Source organism: Pseudorca crassidens, chromosome 4 (genome assembly GCF_039906515.1).
Source record: "Pseudorca crassidens isolate mPseCra1 chromosome 4, mPseCra1.hap1, whole genome shotgun sequence".
Lineage (NCBI taxonomy): Eukaryota > Metazoa > Chordata > Mammalia > Artiodactyla > Delphinidae > Pseudorca > Pseudorca crassidens.
Window position 1 is genome coordinate 130,723,300 of NC_090299.1, and position 19,392 is coordinate 130,742,691.

General features: G+C 36.9%; 1 protein-coding gene across 2 annotated transcripts in view; it reads right to left on the minus strand.

Annotated features, from left to right (window-relative positions):
- Positions 1-325: 325 nt before the first annotated feature.
- Positions 326-19,392, minus strand: part of HHIP (hedgehog interacting protein) — a 95,101-nt gene continuing 76,034 nt past the window's right edge. Inside the window, exons 12-14 of one of the 2 annotated variants that reach the window (XM_067736773.1) lie at positions 10,744-10,892; positions 7,050-7,178; positions 326-6,239 (exon numbers count right to left, since the gene is read on the minus strand). In XM_067736773.1, the coding sequence (XP_067592874.1) occupies positions 6,229-6,239; positions 7,050-7,178; positions 10,744-10,892 (289 nt within the window). In that variant the 3' untranslated portion in view covers positions 326-6,228. The other variant, XM_067736772.1, reaches the window with a different exon arrangement.

Consider the following 19,392-nt stretch of genomic DNA (forward strand, 5'->3'; position numbering starts at 1 on the left):
GGACTCTCACCCGCTCTTTTGCATTCTTCACTTATTAATTCTTACTTACTTGAAAGGATCAGATTTAAGTCATTTACAACTTAGAATAAATTTAAGTCACTATTTGTACACAGTGAAACTGACCCTTAACATTGGCCTGTATTTTGGGGAGTAAATTTAAAAATTAGAACATGAAAAATGACAAAAGGCAAGAATATTTTGAACAAGTAGTTTGGGTACGGAATATTTAAAAATTAGTGTTTATATAGTCACTATGGATACTTAGGGAAAACTTTAAAAAATTCCAAAATAAAAAAGAATTTTAAAATAGCACATGTACATCAGGTCATAAGATAAAGTTTAATACATTTGATCATGTTAAAGGACACAAAACACAGCGAATCTAACCAAATTTCAGGCATGCATTTACATAAATATATTAAATTAAGAAAAGAAATTATACACTTAAACATCCTTTTCACCTAAAAATCATTAAATCCACAGATCAACAATAAAAACCAATTCTCTGCATTTATCACTTCAAGATACAATTGTTCTATTTTAAAGATAACACAAATACACTTGTTAGAATTTATATGCATTATACATATATTATATATTACATAGATAGTGTGTATACATATGTAGTGTTTGTACAGATAGATAAATATATATACACGGGTGTGTGCACACATACAGATACACACAGATGTACTTTAGGCCATCTGTACTATTATTGCTGGATTTTGATGTTAAACTGAATCGGAGCTGGATGGGTGTGATTATTATCTTTTGCTTCAAATGTGTTCATCATACCCATGGGGCTCACAATCCCCCATTATAAACATCCTTGCCTTTTCCATAGTACATAACCGTGCTGGGCACTTCAATAAATCTTTGTTGAATTATTGAATGGATGGATGGCTGAATAATAGATCAAGCAAAGAGTACTGAATATTATAATAACTTGGTTAAGTAAGTCAGACTAATTCAAATTTAGAAGGATTATCTGAGCCAATGACTTTGCATGTTACTTTTCAGAAGGACATTTACAGAAATTCCAACTAGTACATATATTAACTCTGCTCCCTTAAACGTGTACCTGCTTTAATTACTTGTGCTTCTTATTAATAGAAATCCAAGCAAGGTATCCTCTGTGAATAAGGTTATGGACAAATTGTCCAAACTGTCAACAATCTAAAGGAAAATGAACAACTAGGAAAAGCAAAACGTGTTAGAAGAATGAAAAAGTTAACCATACTTTAAAACTGGATAAAATTAATCACAGATAAAGCCAGGAAAGACACAGGGGTTTCTGTGCTGATTTGTTTTCTGCTTCTTAATTATAATGATTTGATAATTTTTTCATTTTAATTAGATGGGTTTCTTTTAAATAGTCTTCTTTAGCATGTCCTAGCGAATTAAGCTCCAAAAATTCCTTAGTACCTCAGTATCATTTATCTTGTTACCACATGGTTCTTGGTGAGATGCACGTCCAAAAATGTCCTATGAATATAATGAGATGTGGGAAATACCTGATATCTTATAAGGTTGTCAATTCGATTTCTCAATAATAGTATTATGAACAGAATGTATTAATGTGTTAATAGTATTGGGTTCTACAGTACATGAACTCCTAATTTATTCTATGAAAATCATGCTTCTGATTTTAAGAACATGAAGTAAAGAAATATCCAACGTACATTTGGGGCACAGACTACCAAATCTGATCACACGGTGTTCACGTGAATGGAAACTTTTGGCTAGTTAATTTTTAGTGCAAAGGGAAACGTACAACAATTAGTTTCTAACTGTGAAGACGAAGCGTATTTTCTATTTAGCCATTATGAATTTCCCATCACTGTTAATGTTCCATTTTTTCTATCCTATGTGCTAAAAATGTTTTTTTTTAACTTAAAAGATTATAGTCAATTGAGATAACTCACCAAACATGTTTGTTAATTTGCTTACATATGTATACATGTATTTTAAGTAATACAGAATCTACATATGCAAAAAAAAAATCCTGACTGAAATGTGAGGTCTGTGTTTGTGATATACATGAGATGTAACTTTAGAATTCATGTTGAGTTGGTACCTTTTTTTTTTTTTCGGTATGTCTCTCTGTATTCTGGTTTAAAAAAGCAGTGATAAGATTTAGGCCTAAGGCTTTATGTTAATACAAGGGATCATTATTTATTTTTTATTTTTTTTTCAACCAACTTATAGATGACCTAAACAAAAGAAAGCAAGGTAAATGATGGGTGTATCTCGGGCTCTCGCTTAATGAAGAATTGAAGAAAAGAGCTAACCTGATAAGTGAGTAGATCTCTTCATAGCCTCTAGGGAAACAACAACTATGATTGAGAAGAAAACAACACAACACCTTCTCACACTCTCATGAGTACATCATACTCCCTGAAATAGTTCTTTTAAGACAATTTTCAAAACTTATATATGAGTAGCTATTTAAGGGAACGAAGTGTTGAAGTTGGCTAGGACTAGTGTTTGGCAGGTTTTACGGTTTTGTTTTTAATATCAAAATGCTTCTATTCTTAGGTTTCCCACTTTCTTTGTCATCATATTAATTATTAGAGGTATGACTGATTTGTGTTGGTGTGATGACGAGAAAGAAAGTAAGAGAGCAAACATCTATTTCTTTAGGATATTCTAATGGAGAACTTTCTAAACGTATTGCCAGCAGTCACAGTAACAGGCCCACTAACTTCCTGTGGGTAATAAAGAAATAGGTACATTTTCTGGGCATGGAACTTTGGTCTGAGTTCTCTGCAAGTTCAAGGCTCAAGGGTGGGGAAAGAAGATTCTGAAGTTTCCATTGAGGAACTACTTATTTTTTCCTCATCAATTTCGGATAATCTTATTTAAAATAGACTCCACTGAGATGGTGGTTGCTTGAATAGGAAATAGCTACTGACTTTCCCTACTGTTAACTTGCGCTGTTGACTGGGGATACTCTTTTCAGCATCCAAGATGGAACCCTAGCTGAGCTGGGACATCCAGGCTGGGAGTCATTTACGCTTTTTGTTACTTCTTTCAACGATATGAATAGGTCAGTCTAGTATGTTCATATTTGTCTACTGTTCTTTATGATATAGCATCTGAGCAAATGTGGTACTAGGAGAAGGTGTTTTCAGAAAAATAAAGAAAAGATCATAGCCAGCAAAATCAATAGCAACCTGCCCCAGGGTATGTTTATTATGGGTGTACTGAAGACATGTCTGTTTAGTCAGAACCAATAGAAACAGAGAAGAGAGCTGTTAAGAGGAAGAGGGGTACATGGGGGTGGGGAGGCAAAAAGACAGAGAAACAGAGAAAAAGAAAGATAGATATCTCAGATAACGTTCTATAGAGACATCCAGAAACTCTAACTTATTGATCAGCCAACTACAAATGCCTATGATACACCTTAGTTTCCTCTTAAAAATGTAGGTTTGGTTTCTCTTTTATGTTTCTAAGCTAAAAAAGTTAGACTAATAAAAGTTTAAATTAATGTGTTCTTTAAAAGTCCCTAGATGTAGCATCTAACCTTAAGTCCTAAACCTAGTCAGCTTCTTGTATAGTTTATGATTTGGAGATAAAAACAACATCACAAAAATGTTAAAAATTGTTAGTACATTATCATGTAATTATTTTCAAAGAAATAAATAGAGAAGAAGTGACTGCTCTGAAGTATGTAAATGAAAAAGAGAATGATTTTCTATTTAGGTTGTATGTATATGTTGCATGTGTAGGTAGGTTTCTTTGCTCTTTCTTTACGAGATAGTCTGTTAACCTGAGAAAACTTCTGAGTGTTCTTTGTGATAAAATAAAAGATATATTTCACAATAGCCACATTGAAAGGAAATTCCAAGAAGAAAGGTATGAATGGAAGCACTTTTTATCATCACTCAAGTTTCTTAAATCTTCCCTTCTTTCCACTTTAATGATGTGCCTATTCAGTTATCTTCTCATTACCTTAAATAACTAGCAAGAAAACGAAGTTCTATTAATCAGAACAAGAGTTTGGCAGAAGCAGTGGCAGAAAGTTTTTTCCCAACTCTTTATAACTACCGTAACAGCCTTTCACATTAAATTGATACCCAAAGCTTAAGCTCTAGAATGGAAAAAGGGATAATAATCTACATTTTTCTGTTTCTTTATTTTATCTTTATCTCACACATTTGTATCCATACCAAGGACATTTTCTTCCATTTTGATTATGTGCTTTTTGAACCGAGTAGATGTTACCATTCGTGTGATGAAACAATCATTTTTCCCTAGCTCATACTTTTTAACCAATTCTTACTTGCCTCTCATCATGAATTATTTAAGATCGTTCTCCAGTCACATATTTAAAAAATCTACTTGAAAGGAAAGGTCAAAAGATGTTTTGAAATGACCACTGAGTTTTTAAAAGGTAGCTATTAATTAGCCATTGCTATTTACTTCTCTCCTAAGAACAGAGAGAAATGACTCCAATGACTGTCTTTGCTGGGGTCTAATATCCCTGGATCTTGTGATTTTCTTTTTCAAAGATTTTGATCTGTTATTCTAATGACTCACAATAGAAAAGGCAATGATACCTGGGGTACATATGTTTTTCTAAGTCATTTGAAACTCTTTCACTTGTGAAAGGGCTGTATAAAAAAAGCTGGGTCTGATCAATTTAATCTAGATATTTTTAAATAGAAGAACAAATGGCAATAGAACACCATTTCTTTTGGAAAGACTCTTTTGGAAAAGATGGAAAGATTAAAGATGTAAGAAGAAATGCTGGGCGTTTTCAGATTTGGCTGAATATATAGCAGTATCCTTATTGTTTTCAGTGAAACTATGTACAGGAGAATGTGTAATAAAACTGCACAATTTGACAGATTTAGACAGCTGGCTCCCTCACAAGAAGTTCACATTTTGTGAATGTCACCCACGTTGAATAAGAGACGATGAGATGGTTAAGGTCCATTTACAAAAATGGTTGTCAGGACTTTTTTTTTTTTTAATTGTAAAACTTTCTGTGATGGAATTCAGTAAAAGGGCTACGAAGAGAAAGCAAAGAGGACAAAAGACTGCTATTAACCTACAGATGTGGGCTAGTACAGGGTTCACTGCAAGATTTGTCACACTGTTGGGCCAATGAAGTGTTCGTGTGACTAGAAGGGACCACCCCTTTTCTGGGGTAAGAGGGCAATTTGGTCTCCATGCTCATTTAATCCTGAGACTTCTTTGAATAGACTGTCAATTGAAATCTAAATTGTGCAAAATTATGCATATGCACTTTTTAATGCAGGCTATTGTTCACTAAGCACTGCACCAAGATTTGTCAACCCATTTCCATTGGGCATGAGGTCACTTGAAACTTAAGTAATCGTATATGGAAGGCAAGAGCAGAGTACTTAACCAACCTTTCTGTGTTGTGGTTTCTCACTGTGCTTTATTTGCAGATCTCTCACTTTAAAACAATAGACAAATATTAGTTATAAGATTTTGTTTCTTTTTGAAATTGAGGCTCCCTTTCGTAAAGGTAAGGAGCGGGTTTGGGAAGTCAGTCTGTGCCGTATAATCTGTCCTACTCTACAATTTAGATTCTAGAGGAGCAGATGTTTAGAGAAGGGCAACCTATAGTAGGTGCCCACATGTCATGAGTCGATGTTTTCTCAGTGGGGCAAAGAGGCCTGATCATTTTGTTATAATCCAAACGTGGCAGGATTGTCTCAAAAACCATGAAGAAAAACGTGTACCAGACTTTTTGCAGTTTAAGTTAGAAAGTGGCATTTCTTGAAAAACCCGAACAGAACATTTACAGGAAATTTATTCATAAATGAACCAGAGAGGATTTTCACTGAGTTCCGAAGGAACGTATACATTAAAAGTCATATTTGGCAAGAATGATCATATTAAAAATTTGTACAAGTGACAGCTTACACAGGCAAGATTGTTAAAAATGAGTGAACTCTTTTCCAGTGAGGCGATTCAGTGTGAAACCTGCAACATTCTCATCACATATACTCTGACAGTCTTGCTATGGTGAAAAGCACTTTACAAATGTTTAATGCTGGAATTTTATAAGGAGTGGCTGTTTTCTTGCTTTTTCATCCGTCGGTAATGATTACATGTTGGCACAAGGATACATTGCTAGATTAGATCCTCAGCACATTAAAGACTGTTTGCTTTCTCACTCCCCTTCTTTCCAATTAAGTTGGTGAAAAATGTAACTTTAGTATTTTACAGGACAGGGTAAAGGTGTTTCATCTAGGTGATGTCTATATTATAAAAATAAAATGAAAAATATAAATATGTAACACAAACCCAGTGCCTATTGTTAAATAAACTATACAATAAAAGCAGACCTTTTAGGAAGATTGGTTTTAGACTTTGCCATTATGATTTAATTTGAAAACAATCTTGAAATTAAGCTAGAGTAACCAGATTTCTCTGCCAATAAAGAGGTAAGTGCGTTAACTTTCTGCAATTGGATACATTGATAAAACCGAAGATTACAATTTTATATCAAGTTGCCCTCTTATAAATTCATCAGGGAGCTCTGAAACATTCTCTCATATTATAGTCCTTTAATATAAAAATATGGCCTTTTAAAATTCAATCCATCAGATTGCACAGTAATGTTTTAAAACTCCATTGAAGTTGACTTTAGTGATTACAGACAGAAAATTCCTGGGAAGGCAAATAATCTCTTCTGGTGACATAAAAATTCTGTTATCAATTTACAATGGAATTTCTGGGGAAATTACTCCGCACAAGGAAATATATATTTAAAAAACCCATCTGTTACGCAACCACACTCACGGGGGTTGTGAGTGTGTGTGCATATGTGAACAAACGTGCCTATATACACACACAGGGTCTGCACAGTTCTGGAAATGACTTTTAAATTAATCAAAGAAAATGAAATCACAGGAGTGTGTAGCAGGATAACAGTCGTTCTTTTTAATGACAGGATAAAAAATAAATGCCCATTGGAAAGGAATAGTCAAACAGTCCCAGAAACTATACAATGTAACTTGTTAGATCCAGCAAATAAGATGTCATGTCAATGATCTGATCAAGAATACCTGCCCTGGTCTCTCTGCGGAGGTTTCTGTCCACTTGTTCACACTGAGGACCAAGATATCCTTTTTTACAGAGGCACTTGTTGGGTCTAACACAGACACCGCCGTGGCGACACGCTGGCTCACATTTCGCTGGGAGAAGAAAAAAGAGCAATGAAATCACACTCCATTCTGTAAGTCGGAAACAGCACCGAGTGTGAGGCCAATAGATATCTGACGAGTAAGGGAACGGAGGGAAAGGAGGGGGAGGCCAGTCCCAAAATGATCCCAAAGTTAATAAGTACAAAGGAAGAAGGCTTTCAGACTTCTAGTTATTTGGGGGCCAGAACGCAACAGACAGTGGGAGACATTTCGAGAGAAGCGGATCGTCCAGATCATGGGAAACAATTTCAATCCCTTGCAGAACTGACTTTATGTAAAACAAGGATTTCAGTTCTTTAAAACCTCTGCTTCCCTAGGGCATCTGCAACACAGGCCCTGCCAAGTACCGCTCTGTTTCCGTCCCTCTGGGGTAGGACCTCACAGTGGGAAGGGCGTGGCCAGAGAGAAAGGCCAAGTGGCTAGAGCATCACCAATGTAACATCAAGAAATGGGCCGTTTTTTGGGCTTCCCTTGTGGTGCAGTGGTTAAGAATCCGCCTGCCAATGCAGGGTTCGAGCCCTGGTCCGGGAGGATCCCACATGCTGCGGAGCAGCTGGGCCCGTGCGCCACGGCTGCTGAGCCTGCACTCTGGAGCCTGCGAGCCACAGCTGCTAAGCCCACGTGCCACAACTGCTGAGGCCTGCATGCCTGGGGCCTGTGCTCCACAACGGGAGAGGCCACCGAGATGGGAGGCCTGTGCACCGCGGCAGGGAGTGACCCCTGCTTGCCGCAACTGGAGAGGGCCCGCCTGCAGCAGCAAAGATCCAATGCAGCCAAAAATAAATATGTAAATTAACTAATTAAAAAAAAAAAACACTAGGGTTTAAAAAAAAAGAAAAGAAATGGTCAGTTTTTGATTTTGGTTGGAGGGAGGATCCGCCACGTGGATTCCCTTGGATTCCTCTCCTTTCCTTGTTCCCAGGGGGTGTAGTGCATATGCCCCTTTCTGATTACACCCTGAAGCCCCTTCTTGGGGTCAGTGCAGTTGCCCAGAGAAAGACGTTCTGAGCAATCCTTTACAGGGCTGCTCTACAGAGCAGGATTGCTTCAGAAAAGAATGTTTACCACTATAATATAGGTAGGGAATGTAAAGATTTATTGCTAAAATGAGATGGAGCATAAAATCTGGTATATAACTTAATTGTCTCTTACTGATAGGATGAATCTGACGTGTGCAGCCACTGTAGACAGAATCAAATTCCTTGAATACATGTCCTTATACTTTTAGGGGACAGAGTTATTTTAACCTTTTCCAGGGCGTTAATCAAAATCCAGGGGTCTGTGGCTGATATATGGGAAAGAAAGAACAGGGAGAAAATAGACCAAAATAGTCTTTTAAATTTGTGGGAGATGAGCAAACTCTGTGAGTATATGAATAAAGTTCTTACTTGGGTCAAAAGTTCTTACTTGGGTCAAAAATACCACAAATATATTACTTTAATAAAACGGTTCTGGTTTCCTTTATATATTCAAAGTATTTACTTGATTTAGTGGAAAGATTAAAGTACTTTATGACAGCCGTCCCAACCTTTTTGGCACCAGGGACCAGTTTCGTGGAAGGCAATTTCTCCACAGACCGGGGGTGGGGTGGGTGGGGGATGTTTTCGGGATGATTCAAGTGCCTTACATTTATTGTGCACTTTATTTCTATTATTATTACATTGTAATATATAATGAAATAATTATACAGCTCACCATAATGCAGAATCAGTGGGAGCCCTGAGCTTGTTTTCACTTGCCACTCACTGATAGGGTTTTGATATGAGTCTGCAAGCAATTGATTTATTATGGACTCTGTGCAGTCAAACCTCTCTGCTGATGATAATCTGTATTTGCAGCCACTCCCCAGCGCTAGCATCACCCCCTCAGCCCCACCTCAGATCATCAGGCATTAGATCCTCATAAGGAGCGTGCAACCTAGATCCCTCCCATGCACAGTTCACAGTAGGGTTCACGCTCCTATGAGAATCTAATGCCGCCGCTGATCTGACAGGAGGTGGAGCTCAGGCGGTAATACGAGCGATGGGGAGCGGCTGTAAATACAGATGAAGCGTCTTGCTCACCCGCTGCTCACCTCCTACTGTGTGGCCTGGTTCCTAACAGGCCACAGACCGGTACCGGTACCAGTCTGTGGCCCGGAGGTTGGGGACCCCTGCTTATAAGCTTTCATTTATATCATATATCATTATTAATATCTATTATGGTATGTATTAAGCTGCCTAGATTCAAAATTATGTTTACCCTCAGTTTAACATACTTTACTAGCAGGCACTCAATAAATATTTGTTATCTGATGACTTGAGGTGACTTAAAAGGTTAGGCAAAATATAAGTAAGGAATAAGACAGAATGGACACCCCGTAAAAGCAGAGAGAGTAGATATTGTCAAGCATAGAAGGAAGCAGAAGGAAGATCTATCATCAGGAATTAGAATATTATTGCATTTAAACACTGATTCTCATTTTTTGGCCAACTAATGAGAAACGAGACAGAATGGGTCAATAGAATGTAAGCATTTTTTAAAAATAATGTAATTACTTAATTTCTGTTGAGTTTCAGTTATGATAGCTTTTTCCTAGATATGTAACCATGATATCAATCAATCACGTAATATTATTAGTGTTGAAGCTATTTAAGCTTAAAATGGATACTGTCTCTGTGACTTTAAATGTCTACTTTATTTGAGGTAAACGAGGTATGGTTATAATTTTTTGAAACAAATACATGTTTAGAATAAAGAAAGAAGGCATTTATGAGTTAAGGATACTGTTAAATATTAATATGGGACTTGAATTTTCTTTGGCAAGAGATACTTTAATATTTGAAATAGCAGAGATCAAAATCTTTTGCAAGTAATATGTATATGCCGGTTGTTGAAAACATACTTTCAGTATACACATCTTAAACTCTAGGTACCTAAATTAATCTAATTGTCTTACTTCACACCAAGTAGAATTTAAACGCGATTACACGTATCTGCGGAAGTCACAAGTTAAAGGATAGAATAACCTTGGAATGAATCTCATTTGCTCTCTGGGCAGCTGCACACCCACCTGATGGTCCACAAGGCAGTGGCAAAAAGAATGGAAAAATCTCATTATATGCCTCTAGATAACTGCATTTTCCCCTTTTCTATAAAAACACCCACTGAAAACCCCTGTTTTTAGCACGCTGCAGCAAGAAAGCAAGCAGCAAATTTAGGGAGGGTCTTTATGGAGTGTCTGGAAAATGCTGGCACTCAGAAAGGGGCTTTGCAAGCACCAGGTCACTGGCTGGTGTGAAAGCTCAAACCCAGGACTGAGAGTCCACAGGGATGATCTAGTTGGGCTGTTTTCATGTGTGACTTTGTGAAAGAACTCGATTATGTTTATGATTAACTCATATACGTGAACTGTTTCCATTAGGAAAATGGCAACGATTTCAGGTGCAAGTTCAGAAACAGACTGAGCATTACTATTGTAAACGGCTACAGTTTTGAACACTAGGTCATTCTAGAGGAAGTAACTAACGTTAAGTTCTTGCAGGCCCAATCTCCCCGGAACAGAAGGAAAACTAACCGACTCTACACCAGTCTCCTTCCCATCCTGGACTGCAGCAGCACTTTCCTGTGGGCGCGCAGTAGCCGTTCCGACAGAGCCGGCAGCACTCAGAGGTCAGGGTCTGGGCAGGCTGGACCGTGGCCCTGCATTCCTCAGGCATCAGAGGTCTGCATCAAAAGACAACCGTCAAAAGTGCATTTCGGTTGCAAATCAATATTGGAATGAAATCTAGTGATTTCGTAGCTTGCAGAGCACGTCTCTTGCTTTGCAAAGAGACCTTTCTTTTACGCCACTCAGACAGAAAGGTCGACAACTTTCTAAGAGGAGAAAATACACACCCATGAGGAAACAAACTAACCAGTTTTGAACCAAAGGGAACAAATCAAACATGGTAAGAAACTTTATCATGATCAAAATTCATTGATTAAAAATGTAATTACGTTACATCAGTATTTTGGTAGCTAAGAATTCCTAGCAATTACAATTTAAAAAATAAAGATGAATAGATATTTTAAAGCTTTTTTTTTTCCCCTCAAAACGCCAAAAGTTTTTAGGAATAGCACCTGAGATAGGTTTCACTTGTTACTGGCGTATTTGGCAACATCACGAGGCTGAAGGCATTCATCAGAATGAACAGTTGTAGCCTAAAAAGCTTGGGAATCATTTTTTATTTCATTTTTACATTTCTTTTGAAATACTTTTTCCAGAATGACTGTTCTTAAAAGGACATCATAACACGTGTGTGTTTACTACTGACTCAAAGTTTAAACTCTTTATGCAAAGAATGATCTACATAGAGAGATTTTATATACATACATATATATTTTTATAATTAGATTTTGTCCCGCTGTGAAGAAAAAGAATGCTAATAGGAGCAAACAAAAACATCTTATCTGTCATGTTAAAAGTCATAGACTTTGTTTTAATTGCTCTACAATTGCCATCATTTAGAGAGGGACCAAGATGCCTTCAGAAGATGGTTGTTATAGCTCTTAATGTTTTTGAATAAGAGGGTGTCTTTCAAGTTGTTTCACGCTGGAATCATGATCACACCTGCTCGTTACCTAATCTTTGGGAAAAAATGTGCAGTGGTACTTTGCTATCAGTCACTGCAACCTGTGCCTCAGTGTGGTGAGAAAGCTCTTTTCAGTGAAGGAATGTAAGTAAACACTTCATCACCAGTCAGATCACCACCAGGAGGATGGGCAAATCAGTTGGGAGTCCTTAAGTACCATAACAAAGAAGGTGATAATTATAGGTCAGAACCACCACAGAGGTGAATGATATAGCTTTCCGAGAGAAGCAAATAATTAGGCCCTGCAGACTCAGTTTTCTTGTTATGCCCCTGTAGCAATATGAACAGTGATAATAATTTGGAGCTTGGCCTCAGGCTGTTTCTACAATGACTCAAAACCATATTTAAAATATCTAATGACTTCTTTAGTTCCTCTCTCCAATAAGATCCCATTCTCTGTTGAAAGCATTGTTTGGGATTGACATGTACACACTATGATATTTGACATAGATAACCAACAAGGACCTACTGTATAGCACAGAGAACTCTGCTCAATATTCTGTGATAACCTAAATGGGAAAAGAATTTGAAAAAAAATAGATACACGTATATGCATAACTGAATCATTTTGCTGTACACCTGAAACTAACGTAACATTGTTGATCAACCATACTCCAATATAAAATAAAAACTGAAAGAAATAAAAGTATTGTTTTGCAACTAACGTGACAATTCAGAAAACTCCCTTAAATCCATTCAACCTCTTATTTAAATCTAGAAATGGTCAGCTTATGTGAAAGGTACTTAAGGCATTCCATATTTTCACTCAGAACATACCATCAAGTATTTCCTATGTGCCCCCAAGGGAGTCTTTCTGAGAGTAATGGCAGAGTGTGATAAGGTGAAGATGTTAAACAGATATGCCAAGGAAAGTGAGGGCATTACCTTGGCCTTCTTATTGTTGAATAGCCCAAGTCTGCCTATTTCTTCCTCATATAAAATTCTTATTTTGTTTGTGAGATGATGGTGGCATTTGTGACCATCAGGAGAGCAGTTTCTCCGTAGCCATGATGCTCTTCTGAGTCACAGGCCACCACCATTTACTGAGTGATGATCGGTAAACAGGTATTGTTTCCATTTTACAGGTAACTGAGATTCTGTTTACCCAATTCTATTTGTTACTCACTCGTTCACGCTCTTTCTGATTCATTCAAGAAAAGAGGCCCAGAAGCAGAATGTGTCAAGAATATGTTACGTGTTATATGCAATGCAAAAAAAGGCAGGCACATAGCTCACATGCTACTTGATGATATGGTTCATGCCTGAGCAGATGAATATAAAGAGGAGAAGACACCATGTGGATTAAGAACGTAGGTGACTTCCATCAAACAACTACCACCGGAAGATGTTGCCTGTTTGAGGCAAAGTGTAGGGACATTGACTCATGTGCACTGGGAACAGATAAGGTGGGTGTGACGACACTGGGAACAGATAAGGGGGTATGACGAATAGAGATTTATGTGGAAGTTCAGTTCTTCAGGGCAGGGTATCTGATCCTTTTTTCCTGGATGATCCTCCAATTAGACACTTTGTCTGATTTTCACCAAACATTCAAATGTGTGGAAACTCAGGTTAGGGAGGGAATTATAAGTTGTTGGTTTTTTTTGCCTAGGCTTGAGCAAATGCTTATCTATCGGTGGATGTCACTGCTTCATGCTTGGGCTTGTTTAGCTTATATAAAACTGTGTGGCTGCCATATATAAACATTATGATGCCCTTAAATTTTTATTTCATTACCTAGGAAAATATTTATTTTTTCTTTTATGAAGTTGACAACCAACATTCCTCACTTAGCATGTTAAATAAATCCTCTCTCTGTCTCTGTTATTCTATTGGGGAGCCTTGAACATGAAAATGCACATAAAACATAGCCCATCACCTATAGGACTTCATTTCTCTTAAGGAATGAGTAATCTTATTTCCCCTTTCCCTTTCCCATTGAAATAAAAGCTTTCTGAGGGCAAAAACTATATATTCAATCCTCTTCAAGTCTAGTCATTGACTCTGCCAGGTACTGTGCTCTTCATGGGGATAAGACAGAAACAAAACGGGGTCCTAATCTTCTTGGAGACCACTGTGGAGAAGACAGACAAGCAAACACAAAAGTATAAGGCAGTATGATCTTTGCTATGATACAGGTGCATATGAAGTATCACAGGAATACAGATGAAGGTGCAATTAATTTAGGATTGAGGGATGTTATAGAAAGATGATATTTAAGCTACCAAAGTATTTTATCTCCTCAACTACTTATAGTCATAGGAGGTAGGAAAATACCATAGGCATTCAATAAATGTTTATTGAATTGAATGCACATAGTAGAAACTTTTTTCAAATCTGGAATATAAATTCCATGAAGACAAATATTCCCCTCTCTTCTCTTGTGTCTTTCCAAGACCCAGAAGAGTGTACAGCACATGGAAGATCCTTCTTAAAAATCTGTTGAATGAATGAAACGAGTGGAATTTTAAAAGGGTGTTTGTTTCTTTAAAATGCTACTGAGTGACAATATTAGGAATATATGGACTATTTAGGGGAGGGATATCATTAAAATCGAATCACTATACTTTTATATCATAAGCATAAAACTAAAAACACTCACTGTATTTCTCTCTATTGGCTAAATTAACTTGTATTAATTACAAGTATTTGTAATTACAAATTACAAATTTGTAATATTGTATTACAAAATTCTTCCAAGGCATAGTTAAATTCATTTTAAATAAAGCATTTTTACACTAATTATAATCATAATAAATAAACAACAGGCAAAGAAGTAACCATGACATAAAGAGATGGGATTACTTTCTCCTCCAGCTGGGAATTAAGTCAACATATCAACATTCATTTTTCTAGTAAAACATTTGTTAAAGTTTGACAAAGATTTTTGGTGATCCCAACCATCTCTTTCCTCTCCACTCATTCTTTGTTCTAGGGACATTTCTTCTTTCCATTGAAAAGAGTAAGGTTCCTTTACATGGAATGAGGAGAAAGAAAAGGGAATAAAACAAGTAAACTTGAGCTTTATTATTATTGTCACCTTGAAATAAACCATCTTGTATGTTCCTAATTACTACATATACACACCTAGATGGGATCTAAACAAAAATCTAGGGTATATACTTGTGATAGATGAACTCATTTTTCATTCTTATTTTTATTACACTGGGAAATTGAGCATCTTAATGTAGGCCTAATAAAAATTACTTAAATGGTCTTGCTCTCCTTTTAAACAATTACTTTTTAAACTTTTGGACTCTTAGGTCTACTGAATGAAGTCTGAGATAGCTTTCAAAATAGAAAACTTATGCAAGAGGATATTCAGATTTTTAATAAAGAATATATGGTGCTCATTTGTTGACAGTTATCCCCATAGTTCTCAAACTTAATTTAAATTAGAAAAACACATTTTCTAACCCCTTTATATATGACAAATAATGAAGCACTAAAGGGATAGTGTAGAAAACTGCCCAACATTTTTTAACGTATAAGCATTGTTTTCAGAAACATAAGACATTCTCTTAGAAACCTACGTTGGCTGGTTCTGTGTAGTAGCATAAAGCTTTAGATACTTTCTTGAAATAAAGGAGGAAGTTGAGAAGCCTGAGTAATTTATAACACACATTATACTGAGATGACTTTTTGTGAATAGCTAAGGCCAACAGCGAATGTCTCTGGGTAGTGGGATTAAAGAATGGTTTTAATTTTATGATACTTCATAAGTGAATGAATCAATCAGTAAATGAGAAGTCTTCTGTGTATTTGCGTGGAAGCACAGGGATAAATTCTGTCTTAGCAGGCCTGATCTTTGGAGTGAGTGTTACAGAACTCGATCTATTGTGTCCTTTATGAAAAGTAAAGGGGTTCATTCTGAAATTTTTGTTAGGGGTTCAGACTTTAAATTCATGTTATTGTAAAACAAGGTACATCGATCATGAGTAATACTCCTTTTTTTTTAAGTAATACTCTTTTATAAAAATCCTGACTCATTGGAAATTTCAGAAGATGTGCTAATTCTATAGCTTCTCATAGACAACAGTCTGCTTGAGGTGATTAAGGACGTGATGTAAGAACTGTCTTATTCTTTTTTTTTTTTTTTTTTTGTCTTGTGGGATCTTAGTTCCCTGACCAGGGATTGAACCCAGGCCCTCAGCAGTGAGAGCTTGGAGTCCTAACCACTGCACCACCAGGGAATTCCCTTATCCATAGTCACATTGGGACACATGGAAAAGTGTTCCCTTGCAACTGTAACCTTTGCAAAACGATTTTTCTTCCATGCTTTTTCCTATTGTCATGAGGTAAGAAGAACTGATAAATCTAAATCCTCATCACTCAGTGTGGTCCCAGAGCAGCAGCCCCAGCAGGAGGTCATCTGAAATGCAGACTCCCAGGCCCTCCCCAGACGTACAGAATCAGAATCTGCACTTCAGTCAGTTTGTCAAGTGACTCCCATGCATGTTCAAGTCTGAGAGGCCCCTTTCTTAATTAGGGCCATGCCCAGCCGAAAGTGGTTAATGGGGCCATGAATAAGTGTGGTCAGGAGCTTCCAAGTACAGAATATTCTGGGATCTTGTGATTGGATGGAGTACGGCCTCTACACGAGGGGGCAGCCTTCCTGTGCCACCACAGATTCTGTGGTTTCATGGATTTCCTCACTCGGTAAGCATTCGATATACAAGCCATAACCCATAACCACTCATTGTTCCTAAAACCATTACTCAGCACTTTTGCCTCAAAAAAGTAAGAAAATGGGAAATTTCTCCCATTTGTATAGCTTGAGGCATAGGAATGAGCACTAGTGCAGTAGTGCTATGTCATCTTTTAAATTATTCATTTTAGTGCCTTTCTCCAAGGTCAACATACAAACTACTTTTTCTTTCTTTTTTTTTTTTTTAGTCTGGATAATTTTCTTCAGTCTGGGTGTTCACTAAATGCTTCTTACTCATGTTGACAGTTCTCTTTTCAGGGTCAGTTTACCCATGAGGAGTAGAATTTTGGATTCCGACTACATATAACCATTTTGTAGTACCTGGTAAAACGATAATACATCATACAAATTCAATTTTGCTCTGAGGAATCTTATACATTCATAATACAATCCTATTCCAGGTTGGAGAACAGAGAAAATGGAATCTGCTTCTGTGTAACCACGCAATATCGGTCTCAGAGGACTTCGTGGCTGTAGAGATAGCAACACACATTTCCTAAGAATATTTTTCAAGTACCATTTGAGATATACCAAAAAATTAATCGTTTTAAGAGCTACTTGCTTTCATTTCATTCTTAAGGAATGCCTTCTTTGACATTATATCATATGTAAGCTGCTTCGAAAAATCTTTTTACATATGTCCTCAGTAACATATATAAAGTGAAGGAAAAGAAAACAAGTTCAAGACTACCTCTGAACTTGTATACATTATGGGTCATATTAAGCATTTTAAATTTGTACTGTATATTTCTAGAATTCAAATTTAGAATGGGAAAGGCAGTGCTCTATCTTATTTCTCAAACCGCTGCATTTCTCTCTTCTGAAATGCGCTGAACAGTGCCGCTGGGCCTCAGCTCTTTTCTCTGTGACCAAGGTTGCCTTCATTTTGAGGTCTGTGATTTAAATGCTGAGCACATGCTCACTCAGAAATAGTGTCGACTGGCTTTAATATGGCAGTTTGGGATTGAGTAGGTGCTAAACTCAAAGAGGACAAAGGTAGTGGCAACTTGGTGGCGCTGTGAGTTGGACCGCCTAGTGTTAATGAAATTATTAGAACTTTCACAAATACCTGCTCAATTTTGTTCTATGGTTAAAGATGCAACCAGAATGAAAGCAGATAATGAAGCCACTTACACTTTCCAGTAATTTCATATTAAACTTTATCCTCACGAGACGGGGCCAACCTTGCTATTCCCAAATTTAGAAGATCAGAGAACATGGATGAAGATATGAAATAGCTTTCATAGAGCTAATTCCAGATAATCTGGATGGAACTCTTTTCTAGCACAGCTTTCTACTCAACTGGTCCTTTTTTGGAAAAAGGGAGCTAGGCACCTGTGTTTCAGGCCTTATTAATCTCCCTATCCAAACATCACTACCACTGTACACAGGTATCTAAAAGGGTGTGTGGATCGCCTTCATTCAACCTTATCAGCTTACCTCAGTTTATATATTTCCAGGCGAAGATTAGGAAATGAAAAGTTATGTATTTCCTTAAAAGGAAAACCTAGGAGAAATGACTAATGAAACTGGATGATGAGGTTGTCTGCTTTTAGGGAAAAAAGGACAAAGTCCAATTTTATTAAATTGCCTTAGGTGTTTCTTGTATTATGTTTGCAATGTCCTTAATTCAGAAACGGGTCCACTACAATTATTAGAAAAATAGGCATTTGCACTTTAATTCAGTGGACTTGTTCCCGAAAAATCTTGTATTCTACAAAATCGCATACTAAAAATAAGGCTTATGGGAAAAATAGAGTTGGGGCAGACCCCTCGAGATCCATGCAACTTCGTAACTAAAGCACTAGCAAAAATAAAGCTTGGTACCTTGGGAGAGGGCAGCCCAGGGAGCAGGTCGGCAGTAGCTGGAGGAGAGATTTGCTCAGGGGAGATTGGAGCACACAAAACCAAAATGGTGATGGACGTGACGCTTTGAACTCAGGAGGGAGTGAAACCTGCAGAGAGCCATGCAAAGCTGGAGGAATGTCTCCTGGGGGAGGGAAACTCATTGTGGGCACTTATTTCTCATTTTAACAGTCAACTGAGAAGGCGCCTTCTGCCTGTACAGCAGCCGGGCTGAGGCCTTGTTCCCCCTGGTAGAACAGACTGGACCAAGAAGCCAACTCATGGTGAGTTTTACCCATCACCTTCTGGACCGTTATCTGGCAACTTGTAATGTACAATGTTCTGGCATAATTTTGTTGTCCCAAAGTGGCAATATTTATCTCAGATAATATTGTTCATGTTTTAGGTAATGTGTGCAATCTCCTGATTTAAGATAAAAATAAGCTCCTTAGAGGAAAGGACTAAATTCTCACGTATATTCTCCCTCCATAGCACATAATACAATATCTTGAACACAGGAGACAAGCCAAAGATACCTGCAGACTGATTCAATCTCATGTCTTAATCTTGTATAACTGTACTTTGATATGATAGAAAAATAAAAACTGAAAAATTAGGGTACAATAAAAAGCCAATGCCATTGCTTCCTAATATAAAGAAGGAACCACATTCTGTTCAGAATTTTACGTCTAAAACCAATTTTTTTTTAACTTAAAAACTTGATTCATAAGCCATAATTGATGAAAATGTTAGACACTTAATAAGAAATGTCTGCGACTGGGAAAATAGACATTTTAAGTAACACTTTGATTACAACATAATTCAAAAGTCTTAAAGCCTATATAGTATTTTTCTTTTAGAAGCCATCTAAAAAATAAATCTTTTTCTCACTTAAAAAACTGTAGACTACTAGTGTTTTAATTTTGTATTCTATGAAGGCAGAAATTTTAAATATCACTAAATGTTTTAAATGGGAAGTAAAATTTGAAATGATTTTCTGTCCCTTAAAATAGCACAAAAATGTCAGTTTAAATTCTCT